A 17,209-nucleotide genomic window follows, 5' to 3' on the forward strand; every position below is an offset into this window, starting at 1 on the left:
ATTTACCTTTGGTCTTCGTTGATTTGTCTGTTCGTTTCCTTTTAACAGAGGCCAGCGTGAAAGACATAGTTGCCCTGAACGCCACGCTGGGTACGCGCCTGGGGTTTTTCTTTCCCCTCCGCTTCGTTTTGAGTCGCTGTTGCGCTTGGCTTTGGTCGAGTGTCGGGGGGCCGTGTGGCTTCCGGTGGGTGCGGGGCGCCGCCCCCCCCCCCCCCCCGGGGGGGGGCGCCCTGCCGTGGTGGGCTTGGTGATGAGCCCCGAGCGAGGCTTGGGCCCGCAGGGGACGGGAGGGATGGTACCCCCGTGCGTGCGTGCGTGCGCGTGCGTGTGTGCGCGCGCGCGCGTTGCCTGTGCGGGGTGTCGGAGTGAGTAGCCGGGTTAATTGCACATAAACGTGACTCTCCTTTTCTTATCGCCAAACTCAGTTTAGTGGAAAGCTACGGTTTCCACTAATGGTAGAAAATACTCTTGCCAATTCCAAGCGTTATCAGCCGCTTCGCATTTAAACCTTGGTCTCTTGGAGATCTTTCTGTCACGTTCAAGGATACTCCCTTCACATTTTCCGTCCCCTTCTTAGCCAGGCCCATCTGCCCTGTCTTCCTCCCCCACTCCCATGCCCTGTTGCCAGACTCGCTTTGCTTTTCTCCAAGAGGCTCCGTAGTCCTCCTCCTGCACCCTGGGAACAAAGTACCAGCAGGGCCACCATGCCGCACAGCGCCAGGCGGCACTGTCCACATCGGAGTCTGCGTGACTGGAGACTCCTGCAGTTGTGCAGTGCACAACCTGTGCTGCTGTGCCCTGTGGTCCCGAGCAGAAGCTCCTAAATTCCCAGCTCCTTCTTACATTACCTAGAGCGTCTACCCAGAGCTGAGGCCAGGCTGAGGGCATCAGCCCCCTCTCAGTGGGGCAGGCAAGATTGAAATCATCGTCCTACCCTCTCTTATCTTCTGGCCGGTCAAATGCTCACTTCTTCGGGGGATGGAGGTGATGAGGTCAAAGTGCGATTTCCAAGTAGCTAAAATCATGGTTCTCGAAACTATAGTGAGCACACATCAAAGATGTATTTAACTTCTTAACGAGGGAACCAGTAGAATATTGCAAAACTGGTTCAAAGGAGAATGTGAAAGACAGACGGATGGAGGGATCGATCGATCGATCTCCCTACGTAGCTCCCTATCATCTTCCGCTGCACCGGTACTCACACCGTGACCCTTGGTCTTGGATGGGCTTTTCTGCCGCCCTTGCCTGAGCTGGCTGTCCACGCCTCCTCAGGTTTCTGGCGGTTGCTTCGTAATTATCTTTATTCGGTTCGGTGCACGTCTGGAGTCCCTGCTCCCCGGGAGCGCGGTGTCTAATGGGGTGAGGATGACAATTCAAATCCTTCGTACAGGCTTTTTCGAGCATTTCCCCCATGCCAGGCCCCGTGCCTGCTCTGGGGACATCAGATGACCGTGTCCTCACCCCTGCTCTCAGAGGAGCTCTGAGCCCAGGAGAGAGAGAGACAAATAAACAGAATCTCATAACACCAAGTGCCAGCGCTAGAGCAGAGGTCCCAGGGGCAGCGGAAGAGGGGGATCGTTCCACCCTGGGGACGGAGGGACACCAGGGGCCACAATCCAAAGCAGAAGAAGGGACCCTGCCTTTAGAGGGAGGGAAAAGTTGCTCCTGCCCGGGAGGGCGGGCGGTCCTGGATGCCTTCATGGTGGGGGGGGGGTGTCAGGAAGCAGACTCAGGCATGGGAGATGGGTAGGGGTCTGTCAGGCTGCAAAGAGGAAGGGACACTCTGGGCAGAGGGAACAGTGTGAGCAAAGGCCAGGCGAGGAGAATGCAGCAGGCATGTTCGTTTACTCTCTCCCAATGACCGGAAGTGACAGGGTTCCCAAACATATTTCTGATGATCAACAGAGACCAGCAGGTACTTCTCTACTTCATAAGCCTCAAAAAAAAAGGGGGGGGGGTGCGCCTGGGTGGCTCAGTCGGTTAAGCATCCGACTTCGGCTCAGGTCAGGATCTCACGGTCCGTGAGTTCGAGCCCCGCGTCGGGCTCTGTGCGGACAGCTCGGAGCCTGGAGTCTGCTTCGGATTCTGTGTCTCCCTCTCTCTGCCCCTTCCCTGCTCGTGCTCTGTCTCTCTCTGCCTCTCCAAAACAAAGAAAACTAATTAAAAAAGAGAGAAATTATTAAAATGGCAAAAGCAAAACCTCAACTTGGGGCAAGATTTGAAGAAAACAGACGACCAGGAAGAGCCAGGCGGCCTTCCCCAGGTGCTGGCTCAGGCAGATCAGAGGCCCTGTCTCTTCCCTGTCACTGGTGCCCCATCCGCCCCCTCCCCGCACCCCCCCGCCCCGGAGGAAATCAACTCCCCGATGGAGTCAGGACGGCCAGGGCTCAGGACGAGGGGGTTGAGGCAGCAGCATCTGAGCAAAGCATCCTCCCCTCCGTTCCCTTACTGGTGCTCAGAACCCCCCAGAGAAGGAAGTGGGAAATGGGCGACCATAGTGGGCGTTCGCCAAAACGGAGTGGCGAAGCAACCGAGTCACGCGGCTGATGAGAAGGTGGCGCTGGGACTGCAGGGCAGGGGGCGAGCCCCTCACCCAGCAGGCTGCCTCCCACCTACCGGGGCGCCTCCCCTCATCCCTGCTGCTCCCCGGGCTACCCTAGCGTGAGGCTTCGAGGAGAGACCCGGGCTCCAGGGGAGAAACTGTTTGTTGGCTGCTGGTCCCTGGGGCCTGAATCAAACACACAGTAGGGCCCCCACCAACCGTGCCGAGGGGGTGAGCACATGAAGATGCTAGAACGGTGCAGAGGGGCCTGCCGTGCATGTCCTGACATTGCCTGCAAGGCTCACGGATTCAGTCAGGCGGCAGGTGCAGCGGGGTGCGGACACAGGAGGGGAGTCCGTGACAGAGAAGGGGCTGCAGAGGGAGGGCAGCCGGCGGGACTGGCTGTGTCCGAGCCTCAAGCCGGGGGGGGGGGGGGGGCCCGGCTGGAGGCTGACAAGTCACAGGGCTCTCTGCCCCAGCTCCCCCTTCTCCCCCTCCCCCCACTCACCCAGAGAACCCTCGCCCCACGTACGGAGCACCTGCTTTGTGCCAGGCCCCGTGGTGGGCACGCAAACGCACATCAGCCCTAAGCGTGTGACAAGGCCTGCAGGGCGGTGTGGTGGCCCCCATCCGGCCCGGGTCTGTAAAGGGGGACGCTGACAGCAACTGCTTCACGGGGCTGTTAAGTGAGGTGGTGAGTGGAGGGCGCTTAGCCGCCCTCCCCGCAGCCCTGCATCAAATGCTTAATCAGTCCTGTGTCCTCATCATTAGCTCGAGGCCACTTTCTCGACCCAGCGCTGCCTCTCGGCCCCACCGGAGCGCGCGCCCTTCTCTCCACCTGAAATGAAACCCTCACCCTAGTCCCCCCTTTTTGCAAAAAAATTTTTTTAAAAGTTCATTAGTGCGAGACAGCGCTTGAGCGGGGGAGGGGCAGACACAGACTCGGAAGCGGGCTCCAGGCGGGCTCCGAGCTGTTCGCGCAGAGCCCGACGCGGGGCTCGAACTCGCGAACCGCGAGATCGCGAGATCGCGACCTGAGCCGAAGTCGGACGCTTAGCCTACAGAGCCCCCCGGGAGCCCCTCGCCCTTCTCCCCTCATTGCACAGCCACCTTGCAGGTCGCTCGGCCTCCCGGAAGCTGCTCCCCGCAGTCAGAGGGGTCTGTGATCCGAGCCCCGCCACGCCCCAGCCCTGCCTAACCTTCCATGGCTCCCCGTGGCCACGAGGGAAAGGGTCTCCGCTCCAGGGCGTGATCTGGGCCCTGCCTCCCTTCTCCGGCTTGCCCTCTTGCCTCAAAGTCCCCTGGCCCCCTCTGGCCACCGGCCGTTTGTTCGCGCTGTGACCCTGCCTCCCCCCACCCCCCACCCCCACCCCAGGTCTCCCCAGCCCTACAGCCGGCTGGGCTTAGAGCCCTCGCTTCCTGAGCTGTTACTTACTGCTGGGCTCTGTATCTGTCCTCGCTGTTCTTGGTGCTCCCAGGCGGTGACCAGACCTTTCTCTGGCACTCGCCGGGCATGGAGAGGTCAGTGAGCGCTTAAGCGAATGAACGAATGGACCCATGAGTGAATGCGTGGATGGTGAGAGATGGGAGCCAGCGGGGAGACAGAAAGAAGGGACATGGCACATCTGGGCTGCTCCCCATCCAGCTGCTGTCCCCGGGCCACCCCCGCCCAGGTGAGGACCGGCTGGCCCCCCGGGGTCTCTCCTCCTGGCTAACAGGGGTCAGGGGGCCTGTGCCTCTCCCTCCTCCAGGCTGCTACCGCTACAGCTACGTGGGCCAGGGCCAGGTCCAACGGCTGAAGGGGCCCGACCACCTGGCCTCCAGCTGCCTGTGGCACCTGCAGGGCCCCAAGGATCTCATGCTCAAACTCCGGCTCGAGTGGACGCTGGCCGAGTGCCGGGACCGGCTGGCCATGTACGACGTGGCCGGGCCCCTGGAGAGGAGGCTCATCACCTCGTGAGTCCTGGGAAGGGGGCGGGGATGTGGGGGCCAAATCGCACCCCGTTCCGAGATGAGGGGCTGTGTGACCCTGCTCCTCGGTGTGTGGTCTCTGAGAGGCAGCGGGGCTAGCCCACGGAGAAAGGGAAAAGGGGCTGAAAGGGGCTGCGTCTTGTGGGCCGTCCCCTTTCCCTCCCTGAGCCTCAGTTTCCCCACCTGTAACAAAGCGGTTGTACAAGATGACCCCGAACCTCAGCTCTGAGGGGCGACAGGGCTTGTCAGGACGCTTCAGGGTCTGGTAGCCCCAGACCTCCCACCACCCCCCTCCTGGTGCTTCTCAGGGCCGTGTCCTAAGGCAAGTCACTTTGCCTCTCTGAGCCTCAGTTTCCTCACTTGTAAAATGGGGGCAGAATCACACCCACCTTGCCGGGTTGTTGCGAGGATTTAAAGGAAGCCATCGGTGCCACGCTTCTCACACATCGTAGTGCTATCCATTATTGCTACGTGTTCAGTGGATCCATCAAATATCCAGTAACTGCTGTGCGTTACTACTCTCATTGTATATAGTCTAGTGGGATTGGGTCACGAGGGGCATTGAATGCCAGGAGCAGTTTGAGCTGTAACACTTGGTAAGTGGCCCCCACTTACCAGCCCCTCCCCCCCCAAAGTTCTTGAGCAGAGGAGCGGGGCTTGAGGACATCGGATAGGATGACAAGGGCAGGAAGCGGGCAAGTGGCGGTGGGGGTGGTGGGGGGAGACCACGAGGGGGCTGGAAATGGCCTCGGCCTCCAGGAGATGTGGCCACCTCCGCAGTGTGGGGGAGGGGCTCTGTGAGCCCAGGTGTCACGTGGCTCTGTGACAGGTAGAGGGGCCCGGCTGGGAGGGCAGGGGGTGCCCCAGGCTGCTGCCTCCTGTGTCTCGCTCAGGCTGGCCCAGCTTCCAGGCGGGAGTGGGGGCGAGACCCGCGCGTTCAGATCAAGGGCAATCCTGGAGGTTGGGCAGGGCTGAGGTTCTCCCCCAGATCCCTCCCCTCCCCCCCCCCCCCCCCCGCCTCTCTGAATATCCTGGCTCTGAGGCGGCACACTCATTTGCGACACCGCCCCCCACATGGTGACCTCAATCTGGGGTGTGCGTGGGCTGGGTTCCTGGAGGGCTCTGGGAAGGCGGAGAAGTCAGACACCATCTGATTTCCAGCCCCGATGAGGGTGGGGACGCTTGCGGGCTTCCCCTGGGGCTTCTTCAAGTCCCACCCCCCACACGGCCTGCCCAGAGGGAGGGGACCCGGCTCGGCCTCGCCCCTGCCCGCTGTGGTACCCAGGCAGCTCGGACATCCCACCTCAGAGCCTTGCAGGTCCCCAATGATGGGTCGGATAAGGTCAGGGGGTCCCCAGACTTGCACCCCAGAGTCGTGAGAGGGTCTTGCGCCGTGACAAAGAGGGCAGAGCAGGAGGGTCCCCGACCTACTTGAACCCCGTGGTTTCTCTTATGGGTTTCACACCCTGGGAGACGGCGACACATTTTTGTCTCTGCTGCTAAGCAGATAAAAGAAAAGAACCCCCAACGTTAAAGGCTGAGGCGCCCACTACAGGTGACCTCGGGCCCCTCAACCCTGAAACCTGGGCTCCCTGCGGGGTACCGGCCGGGCACTCGGGGGTCACAGGGCTTCTGAGGGGACAGGGGCTGAGGGACGGGAGGCAACCTCCTGGCCTCTCTCACCTGAGGAGCTGGCCTGACCCTCCCAGGGCCTCCAGTCAGCCTCCTGGGCCAGAGCGGGTCAGAAACCTGCCCAAGGACACACAGCAGGCTGGCCACAGCTGTGCTGCTCTTAGATCGCCCTCCCGGGCCCCTCCCGCCCCGGCCACCTTTCTCTGTCCTTCCAGGGTCTACGGCTGCAGTCGCCAGGAGCCCGTGGTGGAAGTCCTGGCATCCGGCGCCGTCATGGCCGTGGTCTGGAAGAAAGGCCTGCACAGCTACTACGACCCCTTTGTACTCTCCGTGCAGCCTGTGGCCTTCCAGGGTGAGGGGACGCGTCCCTAGGGATGGGGGGGGGGTGGTGGGGCGTTGCTGTGAGAAACCCAGGGCACAGGCCAGCAGGCCTTTCACCTTCCTGTTGGAGTCGGGAGTGGGACGGGGGCAGAAGGAAGGTTCTGGAAGCTCCTCCGCTCTCCACCCTCCCGTGCCCTCGGCCCCTCTCTTCTGTCCTCTATTCTCACTCCATTTCCCTACCTTTCACCTGGCTCTCCGGCCCTCCCTGTCCCTGTCCCTGTCCCCCCCCCCTCATCCGGACTGATGCCCTCGCTCTGTCTATTGGGTGGTGGGGCGCCCCCCCGGTGCGCCGGGGTCTCCCCGCCCGGCTCCCCCCCTGGCCCCCCCCCCCCCCCCCGCCCACCCCCCTCCCGCCCCTGCACCTGCCTGAGGCTAGAGGGTGGGTCTGTGGTCAGGAGGCCCCGAGAACCTCAGATTCACCCCCAGACCACCCTCGCATACCTAGGGTGAGCCCCACATCTCTCTGGAGAAGGCGTTCGGCTCAGGGAGGGCTATCCACACCATTTCCGGGAAGGGCTCCCCAGGCTGCCCGCGGGTCTCCCCGCTGTCCTCCTGCTCCGGATCTCCCTCGCTGACACCCCCTTTCCCAGGAAGAGCTCACCCTGCCCTTCGTGCCCTGGCTGTCGTTAGGCCTGGATCAGCGAGGCCGACTCTGTAGTTTCCGGAGCAGGTGGAAGAGAGGGTTGGAGACAGGAGGCCACGAGACGCTGCCCCCACCTCTCCTGGTGGTCTGCCTCTTCCCGCCCCTGGTGTTGGCCCCAGAGGTCTCCTGGCAGTGGCCCAGGTCCCCAGCGGCCCCGGCTGGGTTCCGGCAGCCCTGTGGGGGGTGCCTGGGGCCGAGGAGCTGCCGGAGCCCGTGCTGGTTCCAGGGAGTCACTGACACAGCTCAGGGGAGAGGGGGACAAGGTGACCCTGGCTCCGGGGAGACGTGGCGGGGCCCCTGGGAACCCTCCTGATCCCTCGCCCTCTCACTGTGTGACCTCAGCCAGGTCCCTCCTCCTCTCGGAATCTCAGCTTTGCAAAGGGGAATGATTCTCCCTCCCCCGATGCCCAGAACCGCGAGGCTTGCACAGTGGTGACCACGTGTAGTAAACGTTCAGGGGCAACACAATTCGTGCCAATAGGTAACATTTATTTGAGGACTCACCACCGATCAGGCTCTCTGTGCGTGGCGTGTCTATTTAATCGGCTGAGCTGCCCTGGGAGGTAGGTGCTACTGTGGCCCCCGTGTTGCAGATGGGGAAACTGAGGCCCAAGGCCACACATTCACACTCCACCACTGAGCTCGACGGTTTGATGGCAGGATGCGGGTGGGGTTGCGGCTGCCTCTCACCTGCTGGGAGGCGCGGCGAGCCGGGGCCGGGGGAGCCCTGTGTAACAGCTGCTCTCGGGGCCCCAGCTTGCGAGGTGAACCTGACCCTGGAGGGCCGTCTGGAGCCGCAGGGCGTCCTCAGCACGCCTTACTTTCCCAGCTACTACTCGCCCAGCACCCACTGCTCCTGGCACCTCATGGTGAGCCCCGTGCCCTGCCACCCATCTGCCCTCCGCCCAGGGCACCCTACGGACCTCAGGAAGCCCCGGCGGGGAGGGGACCGCTGTCCTGCCCCTGCTGGAGCAGCCACAGGCTGGGCCCTGGGTGCAAATCTCCCCGGGAGGGGGAGGGGAGGACAAGTCTGCCTCCCTTGGCCACAGTGGTGCCTGTGTGTTGAGTGACAGACAAACCTCAGCCCCGGCAGGCCCTCTGTGTCGACAGGCCTCCTCCCTTTGCGGGGCTGGGAAGTGGGGCCACCAGCCCAGCCACAGCCCACGGGCCGCGTGGTGACCACTCCTCTGTCACAGGTGCCCTCCCTGGACTACGGCTTAGCCCTCTGGTTTGACGCCTACGCTCTGCGGAGGCAGAGGTATGACCTGCCGTGCACCCAGGGACAGTGGACGATCCAGAACCGGAGGTACCCACCCCCTGGGGCCCCCTTCCTCTCCCCACAGTCACCCGCCTGGGGAGCCCACGTCCCGGACCTCAGAGGGGCAGCGCGGGAAGAGGGCACAGGGCACAGGGCACAGGCGAGGCTATTAGGCCCGCCGCCCCGGCCCCAGCCTCCCGTCCTGCCACCCGAAGGTCTCGGACACCTTGGCTGTTGATTCTGGTTCGGGCGGGATGGCTTCGCTTCCTTGGCTGCTGTCACCCCACTGTCTGGTCCCCTGAATTCTCAAATGAGACGATGCCGGAGCCACAGGACTCCACGTGCACCCGGGGACCCCTCTTCCCTTAGCCCACGCCCTGCTGTTGGCCAAAGTCGAGTGGCTTCCAGGCTGGAAAGCTGCATGGCCAGGGCCAAGCCCGCTCTGGCTAATGTGACCAAGGGTGGCCGATCGCCAGGGTCGCTCCGTATCACCCACATCACCCACGGGACGCTTGCCCTGCTGTCTCTCCTGACTTGGGCCCCCTGAGGACAGAGTTTCGGAGGAAGAAGTGAGCCCTCGGGGAGGTGGGACAGGACACAGCGGGGCCGCCCGTGGGTCGTCCGGGGTTGCAGTTTGATCAGTAGGAGGAGGACTGGTAAATGGCCACTGGGGCAGGCAACCTGGGGCCCCCGGTGGCCCTGACAGCTGCGAGGAGTGAGGCGGGAGGGTGGTGGGGAAGGGAGGCAGTGTAGACATGCTCTCCCCAGTCTGGGAAGAGGTGGGTGACCTGGGACATTTGGGGGAGGGGATACTTACGATGGGAGGGGCTCCATGCCTAAGCCCTGAGTGGGAGCGGCCCCCAGAGGGAGAGGGGAAGGTTCGGGCACCTGTAGCGGTGAGATGATGACGTAAGTTACAGGCAGGGCTGCGGGGGTAGGGGGAGTAGGAGGCCCTCCCGGGGCCCCATTGTTGGGCGGCAGACGTTTGGGGAGAGAAGAGGGATCTTGAAGTAGCCTTGCCGGCCGGGGTGGGGTCCAAGGACGTTGGAGAGAAGCTTCTGCACCTAGTAGGGTCGGGCCTCTGCCCTCCCTTCCAGTCCCAGGATTCTGGCCTCAGAGGCTGGGATGCTCATGTGCAAAGTTCCCGACGTCTTGGCTTCACGGAGTTTGAGTGTCCGAGATTCCAGGACATAAAATGCAAAAAGGTTCCAGGACTCTAAAAGCCTCGGATTCTGGGACTGGTGTCCACCTTCGCCAACGCGGGCTTTGTCGGTCGATGCTATTCAGACAAGAGGTCACAGGGTTGACGACGCTCCTTGACTCGTCATCATCCTTTCCGGGGCCCTGGCAATTCATCAGGGACTGTGGTTAAAGGGGAAAAAGGCGAAATGCCTGTAGTGCGACCTCAGGCCCGTGCTGTTCGGGAAACAAAAGGCACCCTGTCCCATGGGTCCCAGCGTGCGGGTGTCATTTCTGGGCACCTCCACCTTTATCCTCAGGGAGCTCCCTGGGGACCCAGGGGAGTCACTCTTGCAACCAGAGTCGGGCGAGGCGGTCGGATCCAAAGCGTGTGTGGGTGTGCATACGCATGCCTGTGTGCGTGAGTCCACGCATGTTCGCCTGCACCCGTAAGTGCCCACCCGAGTGCGGATTCTCCTGCAGAGCCTCTGAGCAGCTGTGCTGGCTGTTCACTCTCTTGGCCACGGCGCTCCTGACCAGCCCGCCGGCACCCGGGTGAGGGGACTGACGGCCTCTGTGGCCCTCGCCAGTTCCGAGAACGGCCTGGGAAGTCCCACCTCTATCTCCTGAGACCTGCGGGAAGGATCCAGGGTCCCCAGGTGGAGACTCACGCCCCAGGCCGGCCCCCCGGAGTCCCTGCCCATGTCTGAGTGTGGAAGGGAAGGCAGACGTGTGTCTCCAGATCATAAGCACCGGACAAACATTTCCTCTAGTTTCGCTCTTTTTTGATAATGATCATCCAGCGTAGACGCTGAGAAACTCTTTGAATGAGCATTTGTTGGAAAATTTGCTTGTGTGGGTGGCAAAGATATGAGAGGTCCGGGGAAGGGTGTTGATTTGCAGGCACAGGGTGTATAGGGAGGGGGAGGGCACGGCCCTTGGACCCAGAATGGCCACGGACGAGGAGCGATAGAGGGCGGGTTGGGGGCAAAGGGGGCTTGCCCTTCAGGTGACGATGTAGCCATGAGGGAAGGCTGGGCATCCTCGGCTTTGTGGCCTCCCTCCTCTGGGCCCTTTCTGCCTTTTCCCACCTCCCTCCTTTCTACCCGGCTTCTCCCGGCGCCCACAGCCAAGGCCTCGCGCCCTTTGAGTGGCCCGGAGGCGGCGGGGAGGGACGTGGCCTGGTGAGCCTGGCCACCGGCGGCTTGATTTCACAGAACCCGCTCTGGCTGGGCGTCACCGCGGCATAGGTTTCCCCTCTACCGGGAATCTGCCTCCTGCCAGCTTCCTCTCCTGTGATGTCACTTTTCTCGTGATCTGCCCGATCATTTCCCCTTCCCTCCCGCTGACGGGAGAGGCAGAAGCACCGGCTCCCTGGGCCCGCGGGAGCCCCCTGTGCCTGACCTGGCTACGGGTGGCCCTCCTAGGCCTCTGTGCCGCTGGGTGGCCAGCCCTGCCTGCAGCCACGGGGGCTCCCGGTCAGACGGAGGTCAGCCCGACCCCAGGGCTGGGTGCTGGCCGTGTGCAGGCCCGGCTCCAGCTGCTGCCCTAGACGAGCTCCCAGCCCGATGGCATCAGCAGCTGGCTTTCCGGGAAGTCGTTTTCGCACGTGTTCCTTAACATACCCCGCAAGGGAGATATCATCACCCCCATTTTATAGACGTGAAAACTGACGCTTGCTGAGGTCGATGCGCCCGAGGTCACGCAGCTGCTTCACGTGGCAAAGCTGGCCTCCAGCTCGGCTCTGCGGCTCTGGGTCCAGAGCTCTGGCCACCACGCCAGACGCTGCTATTGTCCGTTCTTTAGTGCTTGCGCCTTCTGACGCGCCTTCGCACGTAATCTGTCCTCAGGGAAGGGAATGTGTGCGTGCAGGCAGCCATCCTGGGTCCTTCCTTCCTTCCTTCCATCCACCCACCCAATCTTTCTTGAATTCCTCCCGGTGTGGAGTTGCTGATATGCAAGAAGGTTGATAGGGTCTCTTCTGACAGTCTGGGTCAGGCGAGAAGGAAAAACCCCCAACCCGGAGAGGTGAGAAAGCAAGCCGGCCACTGCGCAAACATGTGCCTCCGGACCCCCACGCTTTGCAGCTGAGCTGGGTTCCACGGCCTTTAGATACTCCTGGCGCCTCCTGAAGAGGGCTGGTGGGGGAGGAGGTGACGCTTGGATGGGGAGGAATTAGAGAGCCAGCGGAGGTGCATGCCCTTCCCCAGAAGGCTTTGCGGCAGGATCCAGACATGCAGATGCGCACAGGGGCCCAGCTGGTGCATCACTCCGTGAGGCAGGCTGTGTCGGGGAGAGCCGGAGAGGGAGGGGCAGCCCTACACATGCTTCTGATTATTTCCAGCCAGTGTTCCTGGGGCTTCCTCTCCAGAAGAGGAATCTAGATTATTATGTGAAATTAGCGGCTGACTGAACTTGAAAAAAAAAAATTATTTTAACATTGCATCGACGAAACAGACCATCTTTAACTTGGGTGAGTCAGCCTGAGTCCCTAGATTGTAGCCTCTGCCTTGAATTCTTATGGAGAGACTTGCCCCAGGAAGGCTGTCGCCAGCCCCTGCCCCAGCCCTCCAGGGTAAGCCCCAGATGCTGCCCAGACAGGTCCCGGGGGCGCCCGGCTGAGCCACGGGCTGATTCTGGAATTTCTTCTCTCAGATGCCAGTAGGGAAAATGTGCGGTCAGCACGCACTGGTACATGAGAGCCAGAGCTCAGAGTGACCACGCGGCCCTCAGATTCTTCTAGATTGAAATGTTCCACTCCCTCTCCCACCTGGCTCTGGTTCCTTCCCTGTCTCTCCAAAGTCTGTCCCTGACTGGGTGGGGACAGTGCCTCACGCCCCTGAGCCTTAATTAAACACGTTCAGGGTTGTGCTGTGACACATTTCCCCTGGCCCCGTGTTTCCCACCTCCTACCTCCGCTGGCCCTGCTCCTCAGGGGAAATCTCCGGGCATAATAATCCATGATAACATTTGTCCACGTTAGAAACAGTCCGATGGACGAGCCAGCCAACCAGCCCAAACCTGCTTTGCTTCCTTAGTTCTAAAAGGACAAGGGCCAGGACTGCTCGAAGGCGCCCCCTAGTGGCGTTTCCTCCCTGTCTTGTCCCCTTGGACTGGAGGAGCCGGGCTTCTCCAAATTTTCCACCTTTAAACCCTTTAAAATTATTGAGCGCCCCAAAGCGTTCTTATGCGGGCCATATCATCTACATTTACAGCATTAGAAATTAGAGGTACGAAAATTTAAAAACACTTACCAATTCATTTAAAATAACGAGCCCGGTGGTGCCTGGGTGGCTCAGTCGGTCAAGCGTCCCACTTCCACTCAGGTCATGATCTCACGGTTGGTGGGTTCGAGCCCCACGTCAGGCTCTGTGCTGACAGCTCAACCTGGAGCCTCTTTCCGATTCTGTGTCTCCCTCTCTCTCTGCCCGTCCCCTGTTCACGCTCTGTCTCTGTCTCAAGGATAAATAAACATTAAAAAAATTTTTTTAAATAAAAACAAAAAAAAATAAAATAACGAGCCCGTTATATGTTAACATAAATAACATATTTTGCAAAAAATATATATATATATTTTCCCAAACCAAAAACAGTTGGTGGGAAAAAATATCGTTTCACGTTTTTGCAACTCTCTCCTAAACTGGATTAGTAGACCAGAACCGGATACACACATCTGCTTCCACATTCAACCGGCTGCCGTTATCGCTAGCACATCGTGCTACCGCATCTGGAAAATTCCCCCGCATCCTTGTTGAGAGAATGCGGGTGAACGTGGCGGGTATCATCCGAGCATTATTATGAACATAATTTTTACTTTGGACGCCCCGCCCTGAGGTGCCCCGGACCACACTTTGAGAACTGCCTGTTGGTCTGGAGGCAAGGAGAGGATTCACTGTGACTAGACAGCAGGAGGAGGCCGGACCTGAAGCCGGGTCGGTGGCGGAACCCGGGAAGTGGGGCTCACGTTGCAGTGACGGCCAGGGTGCCCATCTGCCCCCCCAGAGCGGGCTGAGCGCATCCTCCTAGGTCCTGAGCAGCCTGGATTCTGGTTTACCTCGATGGTTCCCTACCCGAGCCTCATCTAGAAAATGGGACGAGAACAATCCCTGTGTCACGAGATGGAGTTGTTGCAAGAACCTCGAAATCTCTGGGCAGTGAGGCCTTGCGATGTTGCTGTCGATGTGGGAGGGGCCAGACAAGACAACCCCACATCTTCCTCGGGTGTTTGCTGATGAACTCATTGCTTAGTCAGGTGAACTGTGGAGGGCTTGCCATGTTCTAGAAGTTCCGGGGAGGTACCCGGCGTCTGCAAATCAAGGGAGCTGCTCTGTGGGCTGCATCTGCGGTGGGATGCTCCCATCATGCTTTGGGGCATTCCCGCCTGCTATCTTGACTTCCTCCCGTCCTCTCTGCTGGGGGGGGGGGGCACTTTCCCTTCCGTCTGCATGTTTTCTGACCTGTGTTCTGGGTGTTTCCTGCATCTGTAAAGCATCCCTATTTGCTCTGTGAGGGTGCTCCCTTCCCTGTGGGGGGCGTTCCCATGAGCTGTTCAGGGAGGGGATCCCACCTGCGAAGGGAGGGAACCCTAGGCTGCTGTCTGGGTAGCGACCCCGTCACTCTGGGGGTGGGCTGCCCCCCTCCCCTTGGTGAAAGCGTGCCCACGTGCTCTGGGAGGCAAGGTGCCCCCAGGCGTGGGGTGGGATGAGCCCCCCCCATACCTCCATCCCTGGAGATGGGAAGATTCCTCCCTGCTCTCTGGGCAGAACTTCACCCCTCTGTGGAAGTTCTCCCACCTGCTCTGTGGGCACGAGGGCATCATCTTGGGGTGGGGGAGTCCCGGAGGGATGTGATGGCCCTCCTGTGGCCAGGGAAATGGTCCCCCCTTCGTGGGACAGAGAAGCTGATGGCCGTCAGCATTACTCTATTGTATTGGTCCTGGGAGCAGAACCGGTGTCTCCCTCAGGTCCAGAGAGAGTCACAGGGAGACCCTCAGGGCTATGGAGGCTTCTCAGTGGGCAGGACAGTGACCGAAGGGGGCACACGGCTGCCTTCCCCTTGCCCCCCCTCCACACTGAGCACAAGGGGAGCGTCCTCTCCTGTCTACACCCAGTAGACCAGTCAAGGACTCCTCCTTCTACTGACACACTGAAGTTTTGTCGGCTTTGGAGTCAACGGGGGTGACCATTTCCCTTATTTTCTAAGGCAGGAAAGCGTGCGGCTCAGAGAAGGCCACGGACTTGCTAGGGAGCCAGGCTTTGAATTTTATCCCGCAGGGAATGGGGAGCCACTGAAGGGTTTTGAGCAGGGGGATGACGGAGGCTGATTTCCAGAAGATGACTGTGGGGGTGAGCATTCACCCAAGGGAGAAGTCAAGACAGATGAGGTGGACGATGGGGGAGCAGCTCCCCCTTCCTCTCCGGCTGCTCTGCCCTTGCCCTGTCTGTGCGCGGGGACCTAAGCTGTCCCTTCCCTCGGGCCGGCCTGTGTGGCCCTGAGCCTCTCTCGGTCGCCCCCAGGCTGTGTGGCCTGCGCACCCTGCAGCCCTATGCCGAGAGGATCCCCGTGGTGGCCAGCGCCAGCATCACCGTGAACTTCACCTCCCAGATCCCACTCACCGGGCCCGGCGTGCAGGTGCACTACGGATTATACAACCAGTCAGATCGTGAGTAGGGGCAGCCTGGGGGGCAGGGCGGGCACCCCCCGACGCCCCTGCAGCTTCTTTCCGCCTGCCTCCCATCCCCAGAGGCTAGACAAAAGGACCGTGTGTGTGTGTGTGTGTGTGTGCGCGCGCGCGCGCGTTCGCTGGACACACCCTCTCACACACGCCCGTGCGTGTGCTGGGTCCGTGTGCCTGGCCACGTATGTCCTCATGCACTGTGCATACCGGCGCGTGCGTGAGCACACGAATGCAGCGTGTCCGTCTGCCCGTGTCTGCATGATGACACGTCCTGACGGCACCCTCCCCGTCCAGCCTGCCCTGGAGAGTTCCTCTGCTCTGTGAATGGCCTGTGTGTGCCAGCCTGCGATGGGGTCAAGGACTGCCCCAACGGCCTGGACGAGCGGAACTGCGGTGAGCCGCCCCTCCTCTCTTCTCTATGCTGAGCCGAGCCCCCTTCTCCAAGTCACGCGCGGACCCCCCCTTCTCGGCATCCGGGAAGTGGGCTCCCTTCGCTGTGCTAGGTGGCAAAATGGAAGCGGAGAGTGGGAAAGTGGGCTCCCCTGGACCGCCATGTGGGGCAGGAGCAGGGATAAGGTGGGACCCCAGGTCTCCTGACTCCCAGCTCAGGGCTTCTCTGCATCAGGTCATGGCCCCCAGCCGGCTGTCCAAGAAGGAACACAGTGGCTGGAGGACCAGGAAGGGGAAGGCTGTTGTGCAGGGACAGGCGAGGCGTGGGCGGCCAAGGAGATAATCCTGTGTCTCCCTCCCTCGAGTGCGGTCTTCACTCCTCTACTCAGGGGTTCGGACTGCAGCTGCCATCTTCTTGGAATTATGTTCCCCACTGCCCGGCCCTGGTGGTCTCTTGGAATAATGCCTGTCGCTCTGAGTTCTGGCTTCTGGGCCCCCCCGATTCACCACCGGGGCAGCCTTTTCTTGTGTGACCTCCCCAGGCCTCCCCCAACCCCGTCCCACCCAATTTTACATCCTTGGGGAGAGAAGCGGGAGGGAAGGGAGATGTGCTGGGGAAGGTGCCTCATTTTTGGAACCGGAGCATCTGGCTGCAAGTTCTGGCTCAGCCAGATGACCTTGGACAAGTCACTTCCTTTCTGTTTCCACTGATGAAACGGGGTGCCTCACAGTACCTCACAGGGTTGCTGTGAAACTTGGTGGGTAGAGTAGCTAAGAAAGACATCTGGGATCATAACACATGTTCTGCAGGCAGCACAGGGTCCCGGCCTGGCTTCTCTGGCTTCTCTCACCTGCCTCCTTTGTGTGTCCCCACACAGTCTGCAGAGCCACATTCCAGTGCCAAGAAGACAGCACGTGCATCTCACTGTCCAGGATCTGTGACCGGCAGCCTGACTGTCTCAACGGGAGTGATGAGGAGCAGTGCCAGGGAGGTAGGGGTGGGGGGTGACCAGCTGTCCAGAGGAAAACCAAACAATGGGCTTAGCCAGACAGCCCAGCCCTTCCCCATGCTTCTTCAGCAAGGGCTTCTGCCTTCTTGTCCAAACACTTACCAACCCATCTGTATGGATGCTGATATGTCCATTCATCCGTCCAACCATCCATCCACCCATCTGTCCAACAACCTGCCTCCCAATCCACTGAACCATTAATCTACTCATCTATGAGTTCACTGAACTACCTGTGTGTCCATCATTCCATCCTCCGTCCACGTATCTATGAATGCATGTATGCATGCATCCAACCATTGGTCTCTTTACCTACCTATTTGCCTATTGGACCTTCCATCCACTCATTTATCCATCCTTCTAGCTGTTTGTCAGTCTCCCTACTGGACCATCAATCCACTCATTTGTTGGTCTGCCCAGTCTCCTGTCTGTATTCATGTTTACCCATCCATCCATCCATGCACCCATCCATCTAGCCATCTATGCACCCATCCATCTATCCATCCATGCATCCATCCAAACATCCATC

The 17,209-nt window shown here is 60.6% G+C and overlaps 1 protein-coding gene across 2 annotated transcripts in view; it reads left to right on the top strand.

The window, feature by feature from the left end:
- LOC121026677 (transmembrane protease serine 6) overlaps positions 1-17,194 on the top strand; it is a 28,862-nt gene extending 11,668 nt beyond the window's left edge. For both annotated transcript variants that reach the window (XM_040469474.1, XM_040469475.1), the window contains exons 6-13: positions 49-90; positions 4,294-4,498; positions 6,361-6,497; positions 7,926-8,038; positions 8,366-8,475; positions 15,123-15,268; positions 15,578-15,676; positions 16,552-17,194. In XM_040469474.1, the coding sequence (XP_040325408.1) occupies positions 49-90; positions 4,294-4,498; positions 6,361-6,497; positions 7,926-8,038; positions 8,366-8,475; positions 15,123-15,268; positions 15,578-15,676; positions 16,552-16,682 (983 nt within the window). In that variant the 3' untranslated portion in view covers positions 16,683-17,194. The remainder of the gene's footprint in view (positions 1-48; positions 91-4,293; positions 4,499-6,360; positions 6,498-7,925; positions 8,039-8,365; positions 8,476-15,122; positions 15,269-15,577; positions 15,677-16,551) is intronic.
- The last annotated feature ends 15 nt before the right edge of the window (positions 17,195-17,209 follow it).

This window comes from Herpailurus yagouaroundi, unplaced genomic scaffold, assembly GCF_014898765.1.
Source record: "Herpailurus yagouaroundi ecotype Mexico unplaced genomic scaffold, PumYag 151476, whole genome shotgun sequence".
Classification (NCBI taxonomy): domain Eukaryota; kingdom Metazoa; phylum Chordata; class Mammalia; order Carnivora; family Felidae; genus Herpailurus; species Herpailurus yagouaroundi.